This window comes from Oryctolagus cuniculus, chromosome 17 (genome assembly GCF_964237555.1).
Source record: "Oryctolagus cuniculus chromosome 17, mOryCun1.1, whole genome shotgun sequence".
In the NCBI taxonomy this organism is placed as follows: domain Eukaryota; kingdom Metazoa; phylum Chordata; class Mammalia; order Lagomorpha; family Leporidae; genus Oryctolagus; species Oryctolagus cuniculus.
In genome coordinates, this window is record NC_091448.1 from 53,200,489 (window position 1) to 53,224,330 (window position 23,842).

General features: G+C 57.0%; 2 protein-coding genes across 4 annotated transcripts in view; both read right to left on the reverse strand.

Annotated features, from left to right (window-relative positions):
- Window positions 1-1,592: 1,592 nt before the first annotated feature.
- Window positions 1,593-4,524, reverse strand: MFSD6L (major facilitator superfamily domain containing 6 like). Its single transcript, XM_002718978.5, has one exon. The coding sequence runs from the start codon at window positions 4,307-4,309 to the stop codon at window positions 2,546-2,548; it is 1,764 nt and encodes a 587-aa protein (XP_002719024.3). The 5' UTR covers window positions 4,310-4,524; the 3' UTR covers window positions 1,593-2,545.
- Window positions 4,525-6,873: 2,349 nt separating this feature from the next.
- PIK3R6 (phosphoinositide-3-kinase regulatory subunit 6) overlaps window positions 6,874-23,842 on the reverse strand; it is a 46,047-nt gene continuing 29,078 nt past the window's right edge. For all 3 annotated transcript variants that reach the window (XM_070060053.1, XM_070060054.1, XM_051825189.2), the window contains exons 14-20: window positions 21,838-21,948; window positions 16,404-16,494; window positions 16,084-16,154; window positions 15,506-15,596; window positions 13,475-13,590; window positions 7,794-7,906; window positions 6,874-7,363 (exon numbers count right to left, since the gene is read on the reverse strand). In XM_070060053.1, the coding sequence (XP_069916154.1) occupies window positions 7,207-7,363; window positions 7,794-7,906; window positions 13,475-13,590; window positions 15,506-15,596; window positions 16,084-16,154; window positions 16,404-16,494; window positions 21,838-21,948 (750 nt within the window). In that variant the 3' untranslated portion in view covers window positions 6,874-7,206. The remainder of the gene's footprint in view (window positions 7,364-7,793; window positions 7,907-13,474; window positions 13,591-15,505; window positions 15,597-16,083; window positions 16,155-16,403; window positions 16,495-21,837; window positions 21,949-23,842) is intronic.

Sequence of the window (23,842 nt, forward strand, 5' to 3'; positions counted from 1 at the left end):
AGACAGACAGAAAGTTGGAACTCCCACCTGCCGGCTCACTCCCCACACTGTCCGCAACAGCCAGGACTGGGCCAGGCTGAAGTCAGGAGCCAGTAACACAGCCCAGGTCTCCCACATGGGAAGCAGAAGCTGGAGCCATCATTGGCTACCTTCCAGGGTGCACGTTAGCAGGAAGCTGGAATCCGGAGTTGGAGCCAGGATTCAAACTCAGGCACTGTGGTGTAGGAAGGGGCTTTGTAACTGGATCTTAACAACCCAGCCAACTGTCCACCTCTGCTTAAACCTTACTGTTTCAGCCCTCTTCCACTCCCCTTGCCCAGTGTCCTAGAAATAGACCACAGCGATTAAAATCTTAGGTCCTGGGGCCCCGCCTTGTGGCACAGCAGGTACCTGTTGCTGTTGGGAAGTTAGACTGTGAACTAACTAATATCTCTTTCAAGGTGATCTGGTCTCTGTTTTTTTTATGTTTCTGGTTTCTGGTTAGGTCCCTGCAGCTTGAGCGTAACGTGGTGGGTTTAAATATGTCTTGCTCTGGATTTCTTGGGCTTCTTGATTCTGTAGTTTGGATTCCTCATCAGTGCTGGAGAATTCTCAACACTTGTTTCTTCCAAGATTGCTTTCGTCCTGTTTACTCTTTGCTTACATTTTGGAACTCTGATTAAACCTACATTACACCTTTCCAGTCAGTTTTCAGAGTCTTCAACTCGCTGTCATTTATTTCCAATTTTATGTGTCTCTGACATCCACTATTTTTATTTATTCTCAATTCCTCTTCCTGGCCGGTGCCGCGGCTCACTAGGCTAATCCTCCGCCTTGCGGCGCCGGCACACCGGGTTCTAGTCCCAGTCGGGGCGCTGGATTCTGTCCCGGTTGCCCCTCTTCCAGGCCAGCTCTCTGAAAAGGGACCTCTACAAGGTGGAGATGGGACGAAGAGGTGAAGAACAAAAACATTCTAGGTCCCCAGTGGCACAGTGGAGCAGCTGGGCCACCTCTGGGCTGCCTGCCTCTGGGGGGTTTTACGTGAGGCAAGTGACTCTAATCGTTTCAGGCAGTGGTAATTTTATTTTGTTGTTGTTGACCTTTATATTCTTAGCAGAGTTTGAAAAATAAAAGGCCCTGGAGCCATGTCTCAGGGGTGCTTGAGAAAGTCTGGGTTGTGTTATCAAATTATAGTATAAATTTTTTTTTTGACAGGCAGAGTGGACAGTGAGAGAGACAGACAGACAGAAAGGTCTTCCTTTGCCGTTGGTTCACCCTCCAATGGCCACCGCGGCCCGCGCACCGCGCTGATCCGAAGGCAGGAGCCAGGTGCTTCTCCTGGTCTCCCATGGGGTGCAGGGCCCAAGCACTTGGGCCAACCTCCACTGCACTCCCTGGCCACAGCAGAGAGCTGGCCTGGAAGAGGGGCAACTGGGAAAGAATCCGGCGCCCCGACCGGGACTAGAACCCGGTGTGCCGGCGCCGCTAGGTGGAGGATTAGCCTAGTGAGCCGCTGCGCCGGCAGTATAAAATATTAATCTGACCATACTGAAGGGTCCAGGGACTTACAGAGTAACTGGTACGTGAGGGTACTTCCAGAGGGCCATGGGAGATGGAATTAAAAGATAATTTTATTTTGGTGCAAAAAAGTTTTTTGATATCCTTGCACGTTTTCCATCACCTGCGTTTCCACAGACTTTTTGAAGTAGCCTCGTGTACCTGCTCTCCTCTCCAGCAATGAGACTTTCTCTGCGTGTGTACAAAGAGGCTCCTTCTACACCCCGTGTCCTGTATGTACGTGGCAGAGGAGGCCTGTTGAGGACTGGCCCTGGGAATGAAGGGCCCCACCTGCGGGGGGCGGGGGGTGTTGGGAAAGGCCCCGGCTTGTCACTGTACCAGCTTCGCCACGCGGCGGGGCACAGGTGCAGCGGGACCCCCTCGGCAGCCCACACCATTGCGGGTGGTGCCAGCTCCCCTGCGGAGTCAGCACGGATGGCGGCTCTAGAAGCCCCTTTCCCAGGATGCACCCATTTGCAAGGAAGATCGAGTCTCCTAACCCTCCCTCCCTCCGTCCCTCCGTCCGTCCGTCCCATCCTGCTCCAATCCAACACAGGGTACATTTCCCATCACGATATCTTGTTGGAAACCTCAGCACACAGCATTCACGGGCTAGGGCTGATGTCTGTACGACCCAGAGGGGGCGGATCCCTGTCCACACGGGCCAGCTCCTTGCCCACGGCATCCCGCAGGGCCCACTGCCTTCCCGTACCACCAATGTAATGGGGTCACGTGAGCCACGGCGGACCTCAATAATGAAAAATAATAAAAAGGAAGTTTTTTCCTTTTTTTTTTTTTTTTTTTTTTAGCAAATGTATTCTTCCTCCATTATTGAAAAAGATTGAATGGCAAAAGCAGTGACTCTCCTTTTACTACAAAAGTAGAGAAAATCCAGGGATGAGACCATCCCTGCGGGGCCCTCGGCGCGGACCCTCGGATCAAAGGCTCTCCCTGTGGTCCGCGGCAGGGTTCTGCCCTCCCAAGACTGTGTCCCTCCGCCCGCCCCGGCTCAGCCCTTCTGGTGAGACTGCTCCTCCTCCACGGCCTTCACAAACCAGTCCTGGTCCAGCCCCGGCTCCGAGTCACTCGTGTCACTCGCCTCCACCGCCAACAGCTTCGAGTAGTTGATTTTCCGCTCCTGGGGCAGCCTGGGCTGGATGGCCAGGAACAGAGCCAGCCAGAGCAGCAGCGCCACGCAGCAGGCCTGGTAGAGCACAGCCAGGCCGAAGTGCATCACCACGAAGCCTCCCACGAAGCTGCCCAGGCTGCAGCCGCCGCCGTAGAGGTGGCCCCGGAACATAGCGGTCAGGGGTCTCTCCGTGCCGGAAGTGGCCAGGTCCTCTATGGAGGCAACCACGGCCCACCACAGGGCCCCGCCGCTGATGGCGCTCAGGGCCTGGACGGGGAGCACGGACCACCAGCTCCAGATGAAGGAGTAGTAGAGCAGCTGCCCGGCCAGGCAGCCCAGCCCCAGCCCCACCATGCCCACCCTGGACACCTTGCTGAGCAACACGGTCTTGAAAGGCCGGAGAGAGAGCTCTCCCAGCAAGCCCAGGGCCAGCGAGAAGCCCATGACCAGCTCGCCACTGCCGTGGTCCCTCATGTGCCAGAACAGGAAGTTCTGCACCGTGCTGGTGACGGCGCCGATCAGAAAGACGGTGAGGGCCAGGAGGATGAGGCGGGGGGCGCCTCCCATCACAGACAGGGCCTTGATGGTTCTGTAGCGGGGCTCCTGCCGCAGGCACTTGGGGACAGGGAAGGCGATGCTCACCAGCAAGGCCACGAAGCTGACCACGGAGTAGCCGTAGAAGTGCAGCGCCCCCTGGGGGCCGCTGCTCACCAGGAAGCAGCCCAGCTGCTCCACCAGGGCCGCGGTGCCACACGCACCTGCGGACACGCCCAGCAGTCTCCACACCCACAGGCTCCCGTACCGGTCGGTGGCGTCCACAAAATCCAGGTATTCGTAAAGGCTGTCGTCGGCCACCTGCTCCAGAGGGGCCGTCAGCAGCTCCCACAGCACCACGGACCCCAAGGAAAGGATGAAAGTCCAACGCAGCCCTTCCAGGGACAGGTCAAGGGCCTTGGCGTGCCCCTCGGTGGTCGACCAGTTGGCTGGACTTGCCAGTCCGGGGCCCTCCGCGGGCAGGAGAGCCAGGGCCGTGTTGACCACCTCATAGGCACCTTCCCAGGTGTTCACGTCCTCGTCTGAAGCAGCAGGAGGCAGGAGCCCGTGGGAGGTAGTCCTGGCTAAGTAGCCGCCGTGAATGTGCCCCACCGAGTCTCGGTCGCTCCGGCCAGGTCCGTCCGGGTCAGGGGTCCAGTTGCGGGCGAGACCTGGCGCCCCTGCTGGTGGGCTGGAGGCAGACTCCAGGGCCCAGGTGGCGTTCGTCGTAGCGGCCCAGACCCCCGGCGGTGGGGCCGTGGCCGGCACTCGAACGCTTCCATTACAAGGACCGGAGCCCGGCTCCGTGTGCAGCGGCGGGACCAGCACCAGCAGGAGGCTGGCGCCCACCGAGCCCAGCAGCGAGCCGGTGAGCAGCGCTCGCCTCTTCTGGTGGTTCTGCGCCAGGAGGGCGCAGAAGGGGGCCCAGAAGGCGGCGATCAGGTGCTTGGTTCCCATGAGAACGCCCACCCAGGGCGCGGCCAGGCCCAGCTGCCTCAGGTAGAGGGTCAGGAACGGGCTCACGGAGCCATCGCGGACCCCGCACACTAGCTGGAAGAGCCTGGCCACCCCCAGCGCCCGGCTGACGTCCCACTGGGGGTTGGCGCTCATGGCTGCCCCGGCGCCGTCAGCCCCGAGCTGGCGGCGGCGCAAGGCGGAGCTGGGCGCGGAGGGCACGCCGCGGAGGCCGGGCGGGGCGGCGCCCCATGTCCACCCCCCCTCCCCGGGAGGGAGGCTCGAGGGATCCGGGATCCGGGCTGCGAGCGAGCCACTCCGGCCTCCGGCGGCGCCGCGGTCGCCGGGTCAACCGCCGCCCCCGCCCCCGCGCAAGTCGCCGGCCCGGAAGTGGCCCCGCCTTGGGGGGGGGAGGGCGAGGCGCACCTGCAGCGCTCAGCGGCGAACGGTCGTTACCTGCACAGGTGGGAGTGGGGAGGAGGGTGGGCCGCAGGTGCGCGTCCTGTGGCCTGCAGAGCGCGCTGCGAGCCAGGCCGCTGCGGGTGCCGCCTTGATCTCTGGCTGCCCTGGGTCGCCCCGGAAATCTGGGCTAAATGCCTGGACTGTTTCGGGCAGGTGAGACTGAGTCAGGGTGGAGGAGTGAGAACGCAGTGAACGGGGTCGGTGAGGCTCCCACCCTCCTCAGATCGGTACAGACACAGGGCTGACATGGCAAATCCCATTCTCCCCACTTCCTCCCGGCACACACTCCCTTTCTCTGCTTTCTCTCCTTCTATAGCACCGTGGAACCACTGCGGGGGGGCTGGGTGGGGGTAATTCCATGTACGTACCTCGCCTCTACTGTATCTCCACCCAGATAAGGATTTCTGTCCTCAGGGTCCAGAACTCTCTCTCTGGGTGGGAGCTGTCCCTGGAAGAGGCATGGCCTTGGGCCACAGTTTCCTTCAGCGGGAACAAGGCCGACAGCTGAGGGCAGTTCTTGATGGCTGCCCCTGGGCCTGCTCATTTTAATCTGCGGCTAATCGAGGTCTGATGTGCTGTCACCAAGCCCACACTCCAGAGGTGGTTACAGAAGGGCCTTGTGGTGCAGCGGGTTAAGCCACCACACCACGGGCCAGCATCCCTGGGAGCGTGGGTTGGAGCCCTGGCTGCCCCACTTCCGATCCAGCTCCCCTGCGGATGTGCCTGGGAAAGCAGTGGAAGATGCTTGGGCCCTGGAGTTCCAGGCTGTGGCATCAGCCCTGGCTGTTGGGGGTCATTTGGGGGAGTGAACCAGTAGATGGAAGAGCTCTCTCTCACTCTGCCTTTCAAGTAAAATAAATCACCCTTTCATCTAAGCACGTCAACAATGTTAGGTCAACAGAAACGGCTTCATTGGTTACCATGATAGATATCAGAAATCGTTCCTCGCTGGAAAAATGAGTCATGTCCAAGTCACCGTGGCCTGGGTAGAGCTTTTTGGGAAGTATCTCCTGTCTCGCTTGACCAGGGTTTCAGAGTTTGAGAGTCCAGACTTTGCTGCAGTCCAGCCCTTTGTAATCTGCTGTAGGCTTTGCTCCAAAATGGTCCAGTGTCCAGCTACAGATTCAATAGGTATCTTCATGCAGGGTTTGCTCAGAGCACCTGCTTTGGCTGGGGTGGGAGCCACTGGCCAACGTGTGTGTGTGTGTGTGTGTGTGTATTGTAGAATGTGGTCTGCAACTTGTTTTCCTTGTCAGCCCCCAGAGGGGTGGTTGGGCTCAGAGCCCTCACCTAACCTTAACAACTGGTAAACTCTGCTGTTTCCTTAACAACATGATGGCTGTAAAATGCTCGGCGGATGTGGGTCAGCGTGCCTGCCCTCGAAGGCAGAAAGAAGAAAATCTAAGCCTCTTCTAGGAAAACTCACTCAAATCCAGAGCCCTTGCACCACCTCCGTCACCCGGAAGACCATCCCTGGCTTCTCTCCTCCCTGGGGGGCCGGCAGCAGGCAGCTCTGGGGGGGGGTGCAACACCTCCAACCACCTCTTGGGCTTGGTCAGCCCTGGGCTCCTCTCCACTGGGAGGCAGGCATTATGCCAAGCTGGTGTCTGGTCGAGGTGCCCACAGCTATACCCCTTTCCCTCGGAGGCCTCTGGGCCTGTCTGCTTTTAGCTACTGGGGGAAAAACTTAGCCTGCTTCCCGTGAGCCCTAGGGGCACAGGATCTCTCTCTTGCACTCTCCTGTGTGCTGGGAATGTGCCCTGGACTTGTGCCCACTCCTGGGAACAGAAGGCCCAAAGTGAGGTATCCAGCTGTCTGCTCTTGGATCTCTTCCACAACTCCCATCCGCACCTCTGCCACCTCCTGGGGCTCCGTCCAGGTGACTCAAGTTCAAGTGTTTAAGGCCTCTGTTACTGTCTCCCCCACCCCCTTCCTGGCCCTGGCAGCGAGAAGAGGAGTTGTGCCATTGATCTGTCCTGCTTTTATACCTGGGTGTTGAGTTTTTGAACTTTAAAGTCAAGAATTTTCATGTCTTCCACCACTTGCAATTACCTAGCATCCTCCCCTCCATGTGGGGACAGTGGTGGTCAGGAGAGACCCTCGGTTTGTAAGAATGAGGAGAGGAAGGGGGCAGGGGGCCAGAGGATACCACCTAGTGCTCCCCGAAACCCTTACCTAACTGCAGCCACTGGGTTCTGGAAGCACTGCTCCCGATGTCTATGCAAATACGCATGGTGCTGGGTGCTTGGGAAAGCAGAAAAATTTTAGTGTGCATTTATTGGATCTGGGAGAGACCCCTGCCCTGGAGGGGTAAGGTGGGCAGTGGCCGAGTGTGGGAAGGGGGCAGACAAGGGAGGAGCTGGTTTCAGTTCTCTTCATCCACCGCCCCTTGCCTCCACCCCCAGGGTGACCACAGGGCTCTGGCCACGTCGGCAGCTCTAGCCTTGGTTTCCTGGGGTGGGTGGGAGGACTGGGGGCACCAAGCCCACGGCAGGCTCCCTGGGCTCCTGGGCATTTGCTGTGGCCCACTGTGTTTCAGGTTGATGGGGGTAGTGTTTCCTTCCTCGGGGGTTCCTGCCACCTTGGTGGGCTCACTGGATGATGCCGGAGAATGTGTTGATGGGCATGCGAAGGGGTCTGGGCTGGGCTTTGGTGGTCTCCATCGGCTGCTGCCCGTGGGAACTGAGCCACGATGGCTTGGACTTCTGGGTCTCGGAAGACGGCTCTGGGCAGGGAGCGACCTGGAACCTGTGGGTGGGGAGAGGCCCATCTCAGGTGTCACGGCTGCTCAGGGTGTTGGAAAGGCAAACTCGTTTTGGGGGCAGAAGGGAGAGGAAGAATCAGGATGAGGAAGAACACCCTGCATGGAGTTCCTCTGCCTTTCCAGGTCTAACCAGCCAGGGCTGCGTGAACTGGTGCCAGCAGAGGGGGTGGGATCAGGAATGTGTGTGTACATACGGGACTCTTGGGAGAACTTAAAACATGGGCTGCTCAGCGTCAGCCATTCATTTGCCTCTTCTTCCTGGATTCAAGTCCATGTCTACCAGGCCACCTGCCTGGCTACCAGCTGCGCATGGGACAAGGTGTCCTGGGCTAGATTCACCCCCCCCCCCATACACACAGACACACACAGACACACCAGGGCCTGGATCCCTGTGGGTGGCAGGTGCAGCCTCACCTGATTACGTCCTTGAACGTGCGCCGACTGTCTTTGTCCAGGGTCAGGGTCAGCGGCCTCTGGTCCTGGCTGTGGATCTGGATGTTGGCTGTCCGGAAGGTGTTGGTAACTGTCTGCAACAGAGAGAGAGAAAGAGAGAGGGAGAGAGAGGGAAGAGAGAGAGAGGGAGGGAGGGAGGGAGGGAGGGAAGCAGGGAGAGAGAGTGAGAGAGAGAGAGAGAGAGAGGAGGGAGAGGGAGAGACAGAAAAGGAGGGAGAGGGGGAGGAAGGGAGAGAGAGAGGGAGAAAGAGAGAGAAAGGGAGGGAGGGAGGGAAGGAGAGAGAGAGAGGGAGGGAGAGGGAGAGAGAGACAGAAAAGGAGGGAGAGAGGGAGGGAGGGGGAGAGAGGGAGAAAGAGAAAGGGAGGGAGGGAGGGAGGAAAGGAGAGAGAGAGAGGGAGGGAGAGAGAGGGGGAGGGAGGGAGAAAGAGAGAAAGGGAGGGAGGGAGGGAGAGAGAGAGGGAGGGAGAGGGAGACAGAAAAGGAGGGAGAGAGGGAGGAAGGGGGAGACGGAGGGAGGGAGGGAGGGAGGGAGAGATGTGAGTGTCACCTGCACCCGGCAGGTGCCCCACTAGCATCTCCCACCCTGGAGGTGTGTTTCTTTGGTCCGGCACAGCAGGGTCTCTGGCTGTCTTCCTGCAGGTTAATCTCAGCAGTGAGTGACACTGATGTGACCTGCTGATAAGCTGCTGTAGCCCTGGGGTCTCCCATAGGTCCTGCAGCTCTTTTTCCAACCTGATGCCCTCTCTTGGGACCCAGCCTGGGATGCCGTGGACAGCGCCTTCCAGGTTGTCAACTCGCCCGAGTGTTGATTTGGTCAACTTTCGTTTTGCCAAGCATCTCCCAGGTGACAGGCGTGTTGTTAGGTGTGGAAATGTGGGGGTGCTTCAGGGGCCTTATACATCCTCATCTCTGGCTCTTCAATGACACAATTATTTGCTTGGAGCAGAGATCAAGGGTCTAGAAAGCAGCCTCCATCTAGGCCCAAGGGCAACAAGACCCCAAGCCCCCTTCCAACCCCCAACCCAAGACAGGCTCCTTGCCACTGGGCACAGAAGCTGGGGCATCCTGGGTGCCAGGCGGCCTCCCTGAGCCTCTGGCCCGTTCCACACACACAGAGCAGCCTTGGAGCCAGGGGGTGGTGGGAGTCCTCTGAGTCCATCTCCCCATCCTGAACCCCGGCTGCTGGTAAGATTTGCCTTTCAACTACAAAAATTAGAGATTCTTATTGAAGTAGTCAGCATTTGAGCCCAGGCAGGGGCACTTAAAACTTTTATTTATTTCTTAAATAAAAAAATGTATTTATTTGAGAGAGAGAGAGAGAGAGAGAGAGAGAAGCAGCATTTCAGTGAGGCTTTTGGGAGGAGAGGGGAGGGGCCAGGGATCCTGTCCAGGGCACTGTCCAAGAGGAGTCATAATCCTGGCCCTGCTGTTCACTCACTGTGTGACCTGGGGCACATTTCTGCTATTAGGAAAAAAAATATTGCAGGGGGCCGCACTGTGGGTTAAGCTACCACCTGAGATGCCGGCATCACGTGCCAGAGCGCCTGTTGGAGTCCCGGCTGCTCCGCTTCCAATCCAGCTTCCTGCTAATGCACCTGGGAATGCAGTGGAAGATGGCCCAAGTGCTTGGGCCCCTGCACCCATGTGGGAGACCTGGATGGAGCTCCTAGCTTCTAGCTAGGCTGTTGCAGCCACCTGGGGAGGAAACCAGTGGATGGCACATCTCTCTCTTCTCTCTGTCATTCTGCCATCCAAATAAACAAATACATCTTAACAAGGTATAGTTTGCAGGGCTACTGTGATGATGAAGTGACACAGTGCATGTTAAGCACTTGGGCAGTGCCCCTTGGTGTGTCTCCTGTCTCCTGGCCTTGACCCTCTTCTCTCCCCGCCACCCCCATCCCCCATCCCGACTCCTGTGACTCTGAACAGGTGTCCTGTGAGTAAAGACAGAAAGGTGTATGCAGGCCTCTGCAAGACAGGGAGGGAGCCCATGACAGAGGGCAACACGCAGAGGACGGAGGCATCCCTGGCTGTGCCACAGAGCCTGTGGCAGCTTTGGTGCCCTGGAGCCCTCCACCATGGCGGGCAGCGGGCAGGCACTGGAACCTAGAGGGGGTCAGGTGGTGTGACCCTTGCATGTTGGGAGGTGTGGGGTCCAGCTCTCCGACTCCCCGCTCAGTGTTCTCTCTCCTGCCTTGGCTGCAGCACCAGGTGACTCCAGCCAGATCTGGGCCTTGGCCTTGGCCTTGGCCTCTAGGGCATCAGATGCAGCCCTGGGCTCTCTTCTCCCCTGGCTGCAGTGTGGACAGAGGCCCTTCACTCCTGCTCCGTGGCCTGCACGCCTCACACACCTCCCTGCCCAGAGTCCCGTCTGGGAAGGAGGCCCTGAAGGACAGCAGAGGGGCCAGATGCTGGCCTTGCCACAGGTCCCAGGCTCAGGGAGCGGAGGTGGGGGGGGGGGGGAGGGAAATGCTGTTTCTTGGTCCCTGGTGGCAGCTTCCTGCTTTCCACACCCCAAAGCCCCACTTCTGCTCCTGCTTTCCTTCCCACTGCTCTTCTGTGTCAAACTCCCAAGCCAGGCACAATGCCCTTGCTGGTGCTCTTCTCCCGAGCTGGGAATACCTTCACCTTGAACTTCCCCTGGCCATGTAGCAACTATCTCATCTCTTTGGCTAGAGCAGGCACACAGGGAAAAGCAGAGCTGCTGGAATTCCCCGCTGCCTGCCACCTGCACCTGTGGCCCCAGCAAGTCAGTACAGGAATGAAAAGGAACTGGCTGGAGTGGTAAGTTTAGATTCTCAGAAAGCCCCTGACCAGGGTGTTTAAACAGAAACCACTGCAAGGAACTGACTTGAAAGGGGAAATACAGCGGAAGGGTAAACAGGTCCACCTTGGAGCTGAAAGCCCATGAGCCCCACTGTGTATCAGCCATAGCCCTGTGTACTCAGGAAATGGGGCAGCCAAGGCCCAGGAGCCCAGCGAGCTCTCTGGCCAGAGACAAGGCACCGATCGTGCTATTTACAGGGTTTCAGGTGCTCCCAGGCTGTGTCCCCCGGACCCTATGGGAGCACAGATATGAGGCGCCCAGATCCCCAGGGAGTGAGGGAGGGGAGGAAGGATGGGGTTCCAGGGGAAGCTAAGGCACCAGGTGTGACTTCTGCACCTGCAGGGAGTGGCCGGAGCTCTGGGCACAGAGGAACAGGAGCCAAGTTATGCAGCACCAGAGGTTTGGCTGCCCTAGGGGACCGAGTGAAAGCACAGGGGGACATGTCCGAGCTGTGACCAAGAAAGGTTGGGTGGGCACAGGTGTGGGAGGTGGGCTTCAGGAGCCCCGCTCGGGGGAGGCCATTGCATTTGTCCAGGAAAGGGGGACGGATGAGGGTCTGGACCGAGGGTGGTCAGCTTGGCTGGAATGGCCTGGGACTTTCCTGGTTTCAGCCCTCAAAGTCCCAAGTCCAGGGACCTCTTCAAGTCCCAGGTGAGCTGGGGTGGTTGGACAACCTTGGTGGACCAGAGCAAGGAGGATGGAGGGGGAGGGGGCGGTCTGAGGAGTGCTTGAGAGAGACACAGGGCACAGCAGGGAAGGAGGTGGCGTCTGGGTGCCCCCCGCTTTAGCCTGACCCAGCCTCAGCTCTTTTGGGCATCCGAGGATGAACCAGCAGATGGGAGAGTCTCTGTCTCTCCCTTTCTTGCTGGTGCTCTTTCAAATAAATAAATCTTTTTTTTTTTTTAAGTCTTTCCTGAGAATTCTGAGCTACAAGTCTGCCCTGTTGTGGATTTGGGTACACGTGTATTACCTGCGGGACATATGTAATACATGATCACAAGCAAGACAAATAATTAAAAGAAAATGATTGGGAGGTTTTGCTACATCAAAATATAAGGCTATTTTAGGTTAAAAGAAAAAAGGACACATGGGGAAAAGTGTTTCTGAGATATATGACAAATAAGGGGCTTGTGTCCTCCTTCGATAGAGACAGCACAGAATTCATATGGGATGAAAGTATAAACAGGAAAGGGAAGAATGCAGAAATAGAAATTACCGGCCGGTGCCGTGGCTCACTTGGCTAATCCTCTGCCTGCAGCACCGGCATCCCATATGGGCGCCAGGTTCTAGTCCTGGGTGCTCCTCTTCCAGTCCAGCTCTCTGCTGTGGCCAAGGAAGGCAGTGGAGGATGGCCCAAGTGCTTGGGCCCTGCACCCGCATGGGAGACCAAGAGGAAGCACCTGGCTCCTGGCTTCAGATCGGTCCTGCTCCAGCTATTGCAGCCATTTGGGAGTGAACCAGTGGATGGAAGACTCTGTCTCTCCCTCTAACTCAACATCTCAAGTGAATAAATAGATCTTTTAAAAATAAAAAGAGAATATATATATATAAAGAAATTATTTAAATATATAGGTATACGCAGCCAGCACAGAGATATGAGACACATGTATATTTAATAACACAAAACATATGACACAGACAAGATCCTACCGAGACAAATTTCATATATTTGAGAGTGAAATCGAGCCACAGACAGGTGTGTACTGAGGCTGTGTCGTTTACGTGGAACTGTGTCAGAAGGCTGGATGCTGAAAGTGTTGTCAGTCTCCTCTGAAGACCTGGGGAATGCTCAGTAACTTCACTTCTTGGTGCTTTTTTGGATTAGCCCAAAATAAATCACAAAACCTTTGTTTATCGGTTTGAATACATTGGCCTTGGCACCAGGAGGTGACTGCCACCATGGGGTGGGCTGTAAGCATCGCTGGTGAGGGGCTGCACAAAGACACACAGAGCCCTGCTGTCTGCCGGCTCTCTCCCCAGGTGCCTGCAATGGCCAGGGCTGGGCGGAGGTCAAAGCCGGGACTGGCAACACCTCAGCCAGCACTGCTGCCTCCCTGGGTCTGCATTAGCAGGGAGCTGGAGTCAGGTGCCAGAGCCGGGTATTGAACCCAGGACACAGCTTCCTAATTGCTAGGTTCCTTTTTTTTTTTTTTTTTTTTTTTGGATGAAGGTCAAGGTCAGAGCTAGAGAGAGGAGAATTGCCAGCATGTGGGGATGAGCCCGAGGGGATGGACAAGAAGGGGGCTGAGTGGCACCGAGGACCCTGGGGAGGCAGGTGAGCCCCTAATCAATATGGATGCAACATTTACTCCAGAAGCCCTGGGCCCCTGGATTTCACGGGCGTCTGCCTGGAGGTGGTGCCTGCTAATGAGAGTACAGTTCAGAGGTGACTGTGGGGCCCCGAGGCCATGCAAGCAGCATGAGGAGGTGGGCTCCCGAGGGGCCATCAGACAGGGAGGAAGGGGTGAATCTCATATCTGCTATCCGTGAGCATCAAATCGGGGCCGACGGGCAGCCACAGGGGGCACGGGGTTGGACACGATGGCTTGGTCTGGTCAGGGGCTGGACTGTCGCTGCTGACACCCAGCTGTGGCGTGTGTCAGGGCAGTAGAAGGCAGGCGCATGCTGCTGTCCACTGCCATCCTGGAGGGTCTCTGGCAGCTGATGGGGCGCCTGACTGTACCAGCTGGTGCTGAGCGCTTCAAGCGGACTAACCCTGGTTCCCCTGCTCTGCACTCCCCCTGCTGGGCTCCCAGCCCCCAGCCACGTCCCACCCGGCCGGCCTCCTCTCCACGTGCACCCCGTACTTACGGAGAAGGATCTTCCTGCCAGGTTGGAGGACTTGATGACCTCCGTCACACTGACATGCAGACACGTGTGGTCTGTCACCGGAGCAGCAGCAGCGGGGCAGAGCGGGGTCCCTGCGACTGAATGAGTTGGGGGAGGGGGAGACGGCTGTGATTGGGCCTCCAGGGAGGTAGGGGAGTTAGAGACCCCAGACCCTAAGCCAACCTCAGGGAGCCCACAGTGCCCCTTCCTGCTGCCACACCCCTCTGGGAGCCCACTTCGTGGTTCCTCCTGGGGCCCAGCTAAGGTTCACGTTCTTCCTCCTTATCCATTTCCGTCCCCTGGAATATTCACAAAGTTTCTGTGTCACTCTCAGCAGGTCATACACTACTCCTTGTTTTTCCCCTTGTGTCAAATGTGATCTGGTATCCTCTTAAGAAGACAAATGCACAGCACACAGAGAGGTGTGCTGATGGGATGCTGGCCAAGCCGTGGTACTACAGGCGGAGTAACTGCTTGAAGTTGCACAGGAGAGGAGGGGTCGGAGTGGGCTTCCTCATAAGTATTCTGGCCTGGCCGATGTGTATGTTCATTCAGAATTTCTTCTGGAAAATTCTAAATTCAGGGCCGGCACTGAGGCATACATAGTAGGTTGAGCCTCTGCCTGTGGTGCCAGCATCTCATATGGGCGCCACGTCCCAGCTCCCTGCTAGTGGCCTGGGAAAGCAGTGGAAGATGGCCCAAGTGCTTGGGTCCCGGCACCCATGTTGGAGACCCAGAAGATCCTGGCTCCTGGCTCTGGCTTTGGACCAGCTCAACTCCGGCTGTTGCAGCCATTTGGGGAGTGAATCAGCAGATGGAAGACCTTTCTCTCTGTCTTTAAAAAAATTATAAATTCACTCACTCAACTTTAAAAACAAATTTTGGAACAAAAGGGGGGCCAGCATTGTGGCATCGAGGGTAAAGCTGCACCATATGGGTGCCGGTTCGAGTCCCGGCTGCTCCACTTCCAATCCAGCTTCCTGCTAATGCACCTGGGAAAGCTGTGAAGATGGTCCAAATGCTTGGGCTTTTGTACTCATGTGAGAGACCTAAAGAAACTCCTGGCTCCTGGCTTCAGTCTGGCCCAGCCCTGACTATTGTGACCATCTTGGGAGTGAACCAGCAGATGGACTATCTCTGTCTTTCTCTCTCTTTCAAATAAATAAATCAATTTTTTTAAGAAACAAATTTTGGGGTGTAAGGTGGCACCTCATTTATTTAGCAAGTGTTTGTTGAGTGTCTACCACGTGTTAGGACAGAGGCTAGGGCGCAGAACCGAATGTACAGCTGCCTGGGGGGGCTTTCTCTTCTGCTCTGAAATGATCTGCAGACATCAGGGGGTAACATCCCTTGGGTCTGGGAGGGGAGCAGCAAGGGGCAGCGCTGGGAAGGCCTGGGTCTGAGTCCCCTTCCGACTCTCCTTCCCAGAGGGGAACCTGGGTGAGTTATTCTCTTTGCTTTGGTTTCCTTTCCAGTAAGAAGTGGCCAATGCCAAGAAAACCCATCTCGTAGCACGAACACACTTAAAAGTGCTTGTGCATCTAGCACACTGCCCGACCTCTGCTAACACATGCCGTGGGGAATGGTCCATGTTGGCATCTTTCCCTTTCCCCTGGGAGACCAGGGATCTCACAGTAGGAGCTAATATTTCTAACTATTTGCACAGAAATTGGGGTCTTTGATAATTTATGTTTTTTTTTAAATGACATTAAAAAATCTCAAATTTCCAAACAGATTGTAGCCACCTGCACCCCAGCCCTGGGGTGCCTCCACCTTCCAGCTGTGATACTCCAGCTGGCAGAGGCTCAGTCCAGGGGTCAAGGCCAGAGTCTGGGTTGCTCAACAGTGAGCCAGCTGAGCGTAGAGGCCCTGCGGCCCTCCGGCCAGCACTGGGCCCAGCCCTGAGCCCAGCTCCAGCCCTTGATGGGAAGGGGTGATGTGAGAGGCCTCCCTCCTGGGATACCCCATATCCCACCCACCCTGACTTTCCCCTTCTTGTCCCCAGCTCCTCACCTTCAGTGTCACCAGTCGGGATGGTCTTCAGGACCAGCCCAGTGCTCCGCAGGGAGACAGTGACCTCCCGGGGTCTGTGGCTGAGCAAGGCCTGGGAGAGGGCGTAGAGGAAAATATGGGGTCCTCAAGACATTCCCCCTGCCCCAAGCAGCCTCACACCCATGGCCTCACCTCTGTCCTCTGCTTCCTGCCTCTGCCCCTGCCCCAAGAGTCTGCATTGCTGATGCCCACTAAGGGGCTAGCAGGTAGAGGCTCACAGTACTCCTGGCCGGGAGCATCTGATCAGCCTCCGGACCCCAGGGAGATGGGTTCGAGCTTCCGCTCAGCTGGTGGGGAGGGTGCTTTTGAGTCAGGGGTCAGCCTCCGGTCCCTTCCCCGGGGTCACCTCCTTGCCTGCATGGTGACCCTGCAGAGAGCCCTGAAGGCTGGGAGATGGAGGGTGGGGGGTGGGCAACTTCAACCCAAGGGACAGAGAGTTCCTTTGGCTCTAGCTGCATCCCCCCTGCCCCCCTGCCCCCAGTCTGCCCTCTGGCTGCCTGTGTGCCACCTCCCTCCCAGCCTCGCCCAAGCACACCTACCTTCTGGTAGCACATGGACAGCTCAGCCCCCAGGCTCTCGGCCACACCTCGCCTCCTAGGGGAAAACCCATCTGGGGGAAGATCACAGGGGTGAGGTGTGAACCCCCAGGTGCTGGTTCCCTGCACCTCTCCCCAGGTGCAAGGTCAGACTTGGGGCGGGGTGTGTGTGTGGGGGGGAACGGGACACATGGGCAGCCCTGGTACCCAGCAGGGGGTCAGGCCGAGGGGATGAGGGTGGCATTAGGGGAGAGGGGGAGGAGCTGAGTTTTGGGGAAGCTGGGCCCAGGGGAGCTTTGGAAAAAAGGGAGGCGGAAGCTCACCTTTGGGGGACTTGGAGTCTTGGATCTTGGCCTTCAGCTCGGTGAGAAAAACATCCTCCACGGGGTCTTGGCTGGGGTCACTGAAGAAGATCTGGAGGGGCGAGGAGGAGGAATGGCTTGGAGAAGGCTCCCACCTGACCTGCTCTGCACAAAGGACAGAAGCCTGGTGGGCGTCCCTCCCCACCTGCAGAGCTGCGGCACGAGACTGCCTCAGGCGGCTCTGGATCTGCCTGTATCCATGGCGATGCAATCCATTTAGAGGCAGTGCCAAGGAGTGTGACCTGCTGGCTAAGGGGGAGGCAGGGGGGGAGACCCCAGTGGGGATCCAGGAGCCGGGAGAGACCAGGTGTGTCTGGGGCAATGGAGGAAGTCTGGGCAGGCAGCGTGGAGGAGTGGCCAAAGGGTTTTGAGAACAGGGATGTGAGAAAGAGAAAAGCAGCCCTGGGAACCAGGAGCTGGCCGGTGCTCCCAGCAGGTCCACGGTGTCCTGTTGACCAGGGACAGTGTCACAGATGCCACCTTCATAAGGCAAGGCAGCTCTGTGACTGGGATTGATTAAGACGGAAGCCAGGGGGCAGTGCTGTGGTGTAGCAGGTAAAGACACTGCCTGCAGTGTTGGCATCCTATATGGGCACTGGTTCAAGTCCCGGCTGCTCCACTTCCAGTCCAGTTCTCTGCTATGGCCTGGGAAAGCAGTAGAAGATGGCTAAGCCCTTGGGCTGCTGCACCCACATAGGAGACCTGGAAGAAGCTCCTGGCTCCTGGCTCCAGATCTGCCCAGCTCTGGCCGTTGTGGCCAATTAGGGAATGAACCAGTGGATGGAAGACCCCTCTCTCTCTCTCGCTCTCTGTAACTCTGCCTTTCAAATAAATAAATAATAACAAAAAAAAAAACAAACAAGATGGAAGCCAGACCCCTGCCCAGCCGTGGGCGACACAGACACAGCCATCCCCTCACTGTTCCATCACAGCAAACCTTGTTCTTGCAAGACATGTGTGACAACAAAGGAAACTTTTTTGCTGGATGGGTGTTGTGGTGCAGCAGTTTAGTTGCCACTTGGGATGCCAGCACCCCATGCCGGAGCACCTGGTTCCAGTCCCAGCTACTGTGCTTCTTTTTTTTTTTTTTTGGACAGGCAGAGTGGACAGTGAGAGAGAGACAGAGAGAAAGGTCTTCCTTTGCCGTTGGTTCACCCTCCAATGGCCACCAAGGCCGGCGTGCTGCGGCTGGCGCACCGCGCTGATCCGATGGCAGGAGCCAGGTGCTTCTCCTGGTCTCCCATGGGGTGCAGGGCCCAAGCACTTGGGCCATCCCCCACTGCACTCCCTGGCCACAGCAGAAAGCTGGCCTGGAAGAGGGGCAACCGGGACAGAATCTGGCACCCCGACCGGGACGAGAACCCGGTGTGCTGGTGCCGCAAGGCGGAGGATTATCCTAGTGAGCCGCGGTGCCGGCCCCTGCTTCTGATCCAGTTTCCTGCCCTGGGAGGCAGCAGATGATGGCTCAAGTTAGTTGGGTCCCTGCCATCCACACGGTAGACCCAGATGGAGTCCCTGGCTCCTGGATTTGGCCCTGCTCAGCCCTGGCTGTTGCAGGCATTAGGGGAGTGAACCAAGGGAAGAAAGGCCTTTCTCTCTCTCTCCCTCTCCTTGCCTCCCTCCATCCCTCCCTCCCTCTCTCTCTCTCCTTCTCTCTCTCCCTCTCCCTCTCCTCTCCCCCTCCCCCCACCACCCCGACCCTGTGCCTTTCAATAAAAATGAAAACAAAAATTAGAAAAAAGACCTATTTTCTGTACCAAAATAATATTTAAAAAAATATGTTGAAAATCAGAATTAGAGAGAGAGAGAGAATCTTCCGTTTCACTCCCCACATGGCTGCAATGGCCAGCGCTGGGCCAGGCTGGAGCCAGGTCCCAGGAGCTTCCTCTGGGTCTCCCACATGGAGGCAGGGGCCCAAGGACTTGTGCTATCTTGCACTGTTTTCCCAGGCCATTATCAGGAAGCTAGATTGGAAGCAGAGCAGCCAGGACATGAACTGGTGCCCATAAGGGATGCCAGCATTGCAGGCAAGTGGCTCTACCTGCTATGCCACAATGCTGGCCCCAAGAAACTTTTAAAATTCAATTTTCCATGAACTTTTTGAAGTCCCCTTCTATGGGGCCAGCTGACTCCCCGACCTTGTTAATAAGAATAATGGAGGGCTGGCACCATGGCTCACTAGGCTAATCCTCTGCCTAGCGACACTGGCACACTGGGTTCTAGTCCCGGTCGGGGCGCCGGATTCTGTCCCGGTTGCCCCTCTTCCAGACCAGCTCTCTGCTGTGGCCAGGGAGTGCAGTGGAGGATGGCCCAAGTGCTTGGGCCCTGCACCCCATGGGAGACCAGGAAAAGCACCTGGCTCCTGCCATCGGATCAGCGCGGTGCGCCAGCCGCAGCACGCCGGCCTTGGTGGCCATTGGAGGGTGAACCAACGGCAAAGGAAGACCTTTCTCTCTGTCTCTCTCTCACTGTCCACTCTGCCTGTCAAAAAAAAAAAAAAAAAAAAAAAAAAAAAAAAAAAAAGGCAGAAGGGCTGGAGGCAGTGCTGAGAACGTGGGATCAGAGTCAAGCAAACAGAGATTGTTAAAGTTTCAAAAAAATCGTATTTATTTGAAAGAGAGACATGGAAAGAGAGGGACAGAAAGTCACACAGAGACCACTCGTCTGCTGATTCACTCCCTCAATGCCTGCAACAGCTAAGCCAGCTGCCAGAACTCCATCTGGGTCTCCCACATGAGTGGCAGGGACCCAGCTGTTGGAGCCATCAGCACCTGCTGCCTCCCAGGGTGTGTGCGTTAGCCGGAAGCTGGACTTGGAAGTGAAGCTGGGACTTGAACCCAGGCACTCTGATGGCATTTTTTTTTAAATTTTTTTTTTGCTTGTCTACCTCCTGGCCTTCATTTTACCCTCATCGTCCTTCATCTCTATTTTTCTACTCCTTTAAGTTCTCACAAGAATCCTATGGCCAAGGAAGATAATTGTTTCCATTTTAAATAAGGAGGAAAAATCGGTTTTTGGTGGGTGGGGCTGCCAATGATCACCTAGGTCGCTGGGTGGGGGTGGGGAGAGCTGGGATGGGGAACCACAAATGTTTTACCAGCCCATGCTGTCTCACTGCACACACATTCCACCAGCCAACCCCCTGGGCCACACTGATTCACGCACACACACACAGAGTTTCCGGTGCTAACAGCAAGAGATTCCAGGACAAACAAACACAGCCCCTCATCTCCAGGTGCCAGGCAGATCATCAGACAAGAGCAGCTGGGGAGGGGCCGCAGGACCCCTCCCCCAAGGGCGGAACTAAGGAAGCTGCTCTCTGAGACCCAGCCAGGATGGCCACTTTGCAGGTGGGCTTGTGGGTACAGCATCCTGACACCACGGGAGCCCAGCCCCCCACAAAGGTCGGCGGTACCTAGATGTCCATCACAAATGCCGATCACGAGTGTCATGGGCCACGTCGCCAGCGAATGCCCCTCGTGCCCCAAGCCAGGAGGAAAGGGGGCCACATGCTCTCTCTGCTGCCCGCTCCTCCTTGGAACATCTTTCAATAAACGTTTGCTCTCTGAACTGTAGTCCCTTACTTGTCAGGGACAGAATGGAGGCGAGCCAGCCGGTCACGGGGACAGGGGGACACCTGGCTTTGGTGGGGAGTGGCACCTGCATGCAGGGGTGCATCGCACAGTGAAACAGAGCAGGCCAGGCCAGGCTGGGCCTAGAGCATTGCAGGAGTTCAGAGGCATGGCCCCGACTCCAGCTGGGGCCGAGGGGCTGAGAGGGTGGGGCAAACCAAGAGTGGGTGGGGCAAACCAGGAGTGGGTGGGGCAAGAGTCAGGGACGGGTCAGCGTCAGGAAGGGGAGCATAACGCTTGCATTTTTGTAATCGTGATGCGAACACAGATGGGTACCTGGGTACCCGGCGTGGAAGCCGGGCTCAGTTAGATGATTGGCAAGACCAGAGCCCGCCTACCAGGGTTTGAGGATCAAACCAGAGAGAAGGAACAGGAGAACTCTGGCCCCCAGTGGGGATGTGGGACCCGCCTCCTGGGGCACAGCCATGGTGTGGGCACCGGCACGTGGGAAGAGGGGACGGTTGCCAGGCTCACAAAGGGGGATCAGCAACTGCTGCTGACCCTCTCCTCACCGAGAGGCAGGGGGAGGGAGAGAGCGCGAAACCGCCCTGAGGACACGACGCTGTTCTCAAGTCCAGCTTTTATGAAGCCACCGTTGGCCCTGGACAAGGTGAGCAATTACAGTACCTTTTTCTTTCTTCCTTAAACCAGACTCCAACAAGGGACACAGGCGTGTCCGCCATGAGGCTGGACGCCTGCTCTCTTCCCGAGGCGGGGGGGGGGGGGGGGGGAGGTGGGTGGGGAAAGGCACTGGCTGAAGGGAGGGGCTTGAGCAGGGTGGTGGCAGCCACTGTTGCAGAGGGAGAGGAAGCTGCCCTGGGGGTGGGCCCCAGGAATGTGGGGAGACGTCAAGCCAGGGTGTTTTGGATTTGTTTTCCCAGGAGTTACTCAGGAGCCCAAGGGTGGCCAAAAACAAGACCCATCATGGCACGGATCCTCCAGGCTTGGGTGCTGCTGGGATGCAGAGGGTAGGGAAGGAGTACAAGCCGGGCAGGAGGGACCCGTGAGAGAGGGGTTGGGGAGCAAGCGGCCGCGGCAGAGGAAGCGAGGCAGCAGGGGCGGGTGGGCATGAGAAGACGGAGGGGCCTGCAGGTCTGCGTGAGGGTGACGGAGGTGCGGCGCAAGGAGGAGTGCCTCGGAGCGACGGGAGTTGGTGAGCAGAGACAGAAAACAGAGTGTAGTCTCAGCAGCGTAGCCCTGGCTAGCTTGGGTTTGAGTTCCTGGGAGTCAAGAACCACGCGATTCATCTGGACGGGAAGAAGACACGGCCGGCCAGCGCCGCGGCTCACTAGGCTAATCCTCCGCCTTGCGGTGCCGGCACACCGGGTTCTAGTCCCAGTCGGGGTGCCGGATTCTGTCCCGGTTGCCCCTCTTCCAAGCCAGCCCTCTGCTGTGGCCAGGGAGTGCAGTGGAGGATGGCCCAGGTGCTTAGGCCCTGCACCCCATGGGAGACCAGGAGAAGCACCTGGCTCCTGCCATCGGATCAGCGCAGTGCGCCAGCCGCGGCGGCCATTGGAGGGTGAACCAACGGCAAAGGAAGACCTTTCTCTCTGTCTCTCTGTCTCTCACTGTCCACTATGCCTGTCCAAAAAAAAAAAAAGAAGAAGAAGAAGACATGGCCAACAACCCAGAGCACCTGCTCACGGCCCCTGCCTGCAGCCCGCTGGGCCAAGATCTCCCAGGAGCTAGGGTGTTGCGGATGCAGGGTCCTGGGGTTCGGAGGGCTGTCCCATTACCCTTGGGGCCCCGGGTGGGAGGCTGACCTTGACCATGTAGATCTGGAAGTAGACGGGGTGGGTGCCCATGCGGACGTAGTAGGTGATACCATCCAGGATGAAGGGGTCCACGGCCCGGGAAGTGTCCAGGGAGGGAGGCTGTGGGGAAGACAACAGTGTCCTCAGCCAGGTGGGAGGGGCCACTTTCCTGGCAGAAGGAGCAAGGCCCCACATGCTCTCTGTGATACACAAACCCAGCGGGTCTTTGCACACATTCAGCCCTTTGCCACCGCCCGAGTGTCAATACCAGGTGAAATACTCCTGCCGGGCCCCACCTCCCCCCCAACACCGAACCTGATTCATGTCAGTTCCACAAAGACACATTAAGCATGTAAGCATGTCCATTGGAGAGGCTGCAGGCGGGGCTGCTGGGGGCGGAGCTGATGAAGGAAGCCTGGACAAAGCTCTGGGTTCCCGCTGGCTGCCCTTGGGCCAGGCCTGGGACAAGCAATTCCAGCTCTTCCATGCCTGAGTTTCCTTCCAGGGAAAACCAGAGGCCAAATCCCATGGCCTGAGGTCTCCTTCAGCTCTGGCAGTTCCAGGACTTCTTAACAAGCTAATGAATGTTTGCCTGCTACTGGGAATGGACTTGGTTCTTGTTCCCTAGCCTTACGTGATTACAAAGCATGAGGATTTTTTTTTTTTTAAAGATAAACAGAACACAGAGTAGAACACAGGCTGATCATCCCTTATCTGAAGTGCTTGGAACCACAAGTATTCTTGCATTTCAGATTTCTTCCCCGATTTTGGAATATCTGCATAGATAGATAGATAGATAGATAGAAAGAAAGAACGAACGAGCTGGCGCCGCAGCTCACTAGGCTAATCCTCCGCCTTGTGGCACCAGCACCCCGGGGTTCTAGTCTCAGTTGGGGTGCCGGATTCTGTCCCGGTTGCCCCTCTTCCAGTCCAGCTCTCTGTTGTGGCCCAGGGAAGGCAGAGGAGGATGCTTGGGCCCTGCACCCGCATGGGAGACCAGGAGGAAGCACCTGGCTCCTGGCTTCGGATTGGCGCAGTGCACTGGCCACAATGCAATGGCCGTAGCAACCACTTGGGGTTGAACCAACGGAAAAAGGAAAACCTTTCTCTCTGTCTCTCTCTCTCTCACTGTCTAACTCTGCCTGTCCAAAAAAAAAAAAAAAACCGAACCTGGGGGGGTGAGACCCAAGTCTGCTCGTTTCACAGACACCTTATACACATAGTCCGAACGCCCTTTTCTGCACTGTTTTGAGTGTGCCTGTGTTTTCACAGTAACCATCACCCAGGCAGGTGCACAATTCTCCATTGTGATACCAGGCGGGCGCTCAGAGAGCTTCAAAGTCTGGATGTGCTCAGCCGGGAGCGCCGGGGTTGGAAAGAAGCTCACAGATAAGACGTTGGTTTGGTCCAACTCACACCCCAGCCTGGAAAGCCACCTCGGGGCTCTCGCATCTGGTCTACTTCATGTGGTTCCCTTCGGGAAGGCCACAGAGAGCAAGCGCTTTCCTAATGATGCTGGCACTGCCCAAGACACTTGCAGTCTCTCCCTGCGGAAGATGCTTCCGAGGAAGACCAAGGGCCACACAAATGGTTCATTATAAGGGGAGGGAACAGGCGGGGGCGGGGGAGACCCAATATTTTACAGGTGTGTTGGCTGGGAAAAGAAACCACCCATGAGGCCTGCAGCAAAGGTGGCTCCTGCAAGATCTTTCAGGTTTCGGGGGCACAAAGTAGCCCTGTGTGTGTGCGAAGGTCCTGTCGGAGAAGGCATTGTTCAGAGAACACGCACCACCCTGAATCACACACGTAAGAAGACATCCAAATCAATCGGACGATGAAGCGAAATGGACAGCTCAGTAGAGTACTGAGCTAAACAGATAAATAGGGAAAAAGACGGTGCATTTTGTAATGTGTGTGGTTTTTTTTGCAATTGAAATGATCTCAAATAAATAAAAAGCAGAGCTCCCTCTGCTATGACTGTTAACCAGATATAACGGGAGGAAGAAGCCCTCGC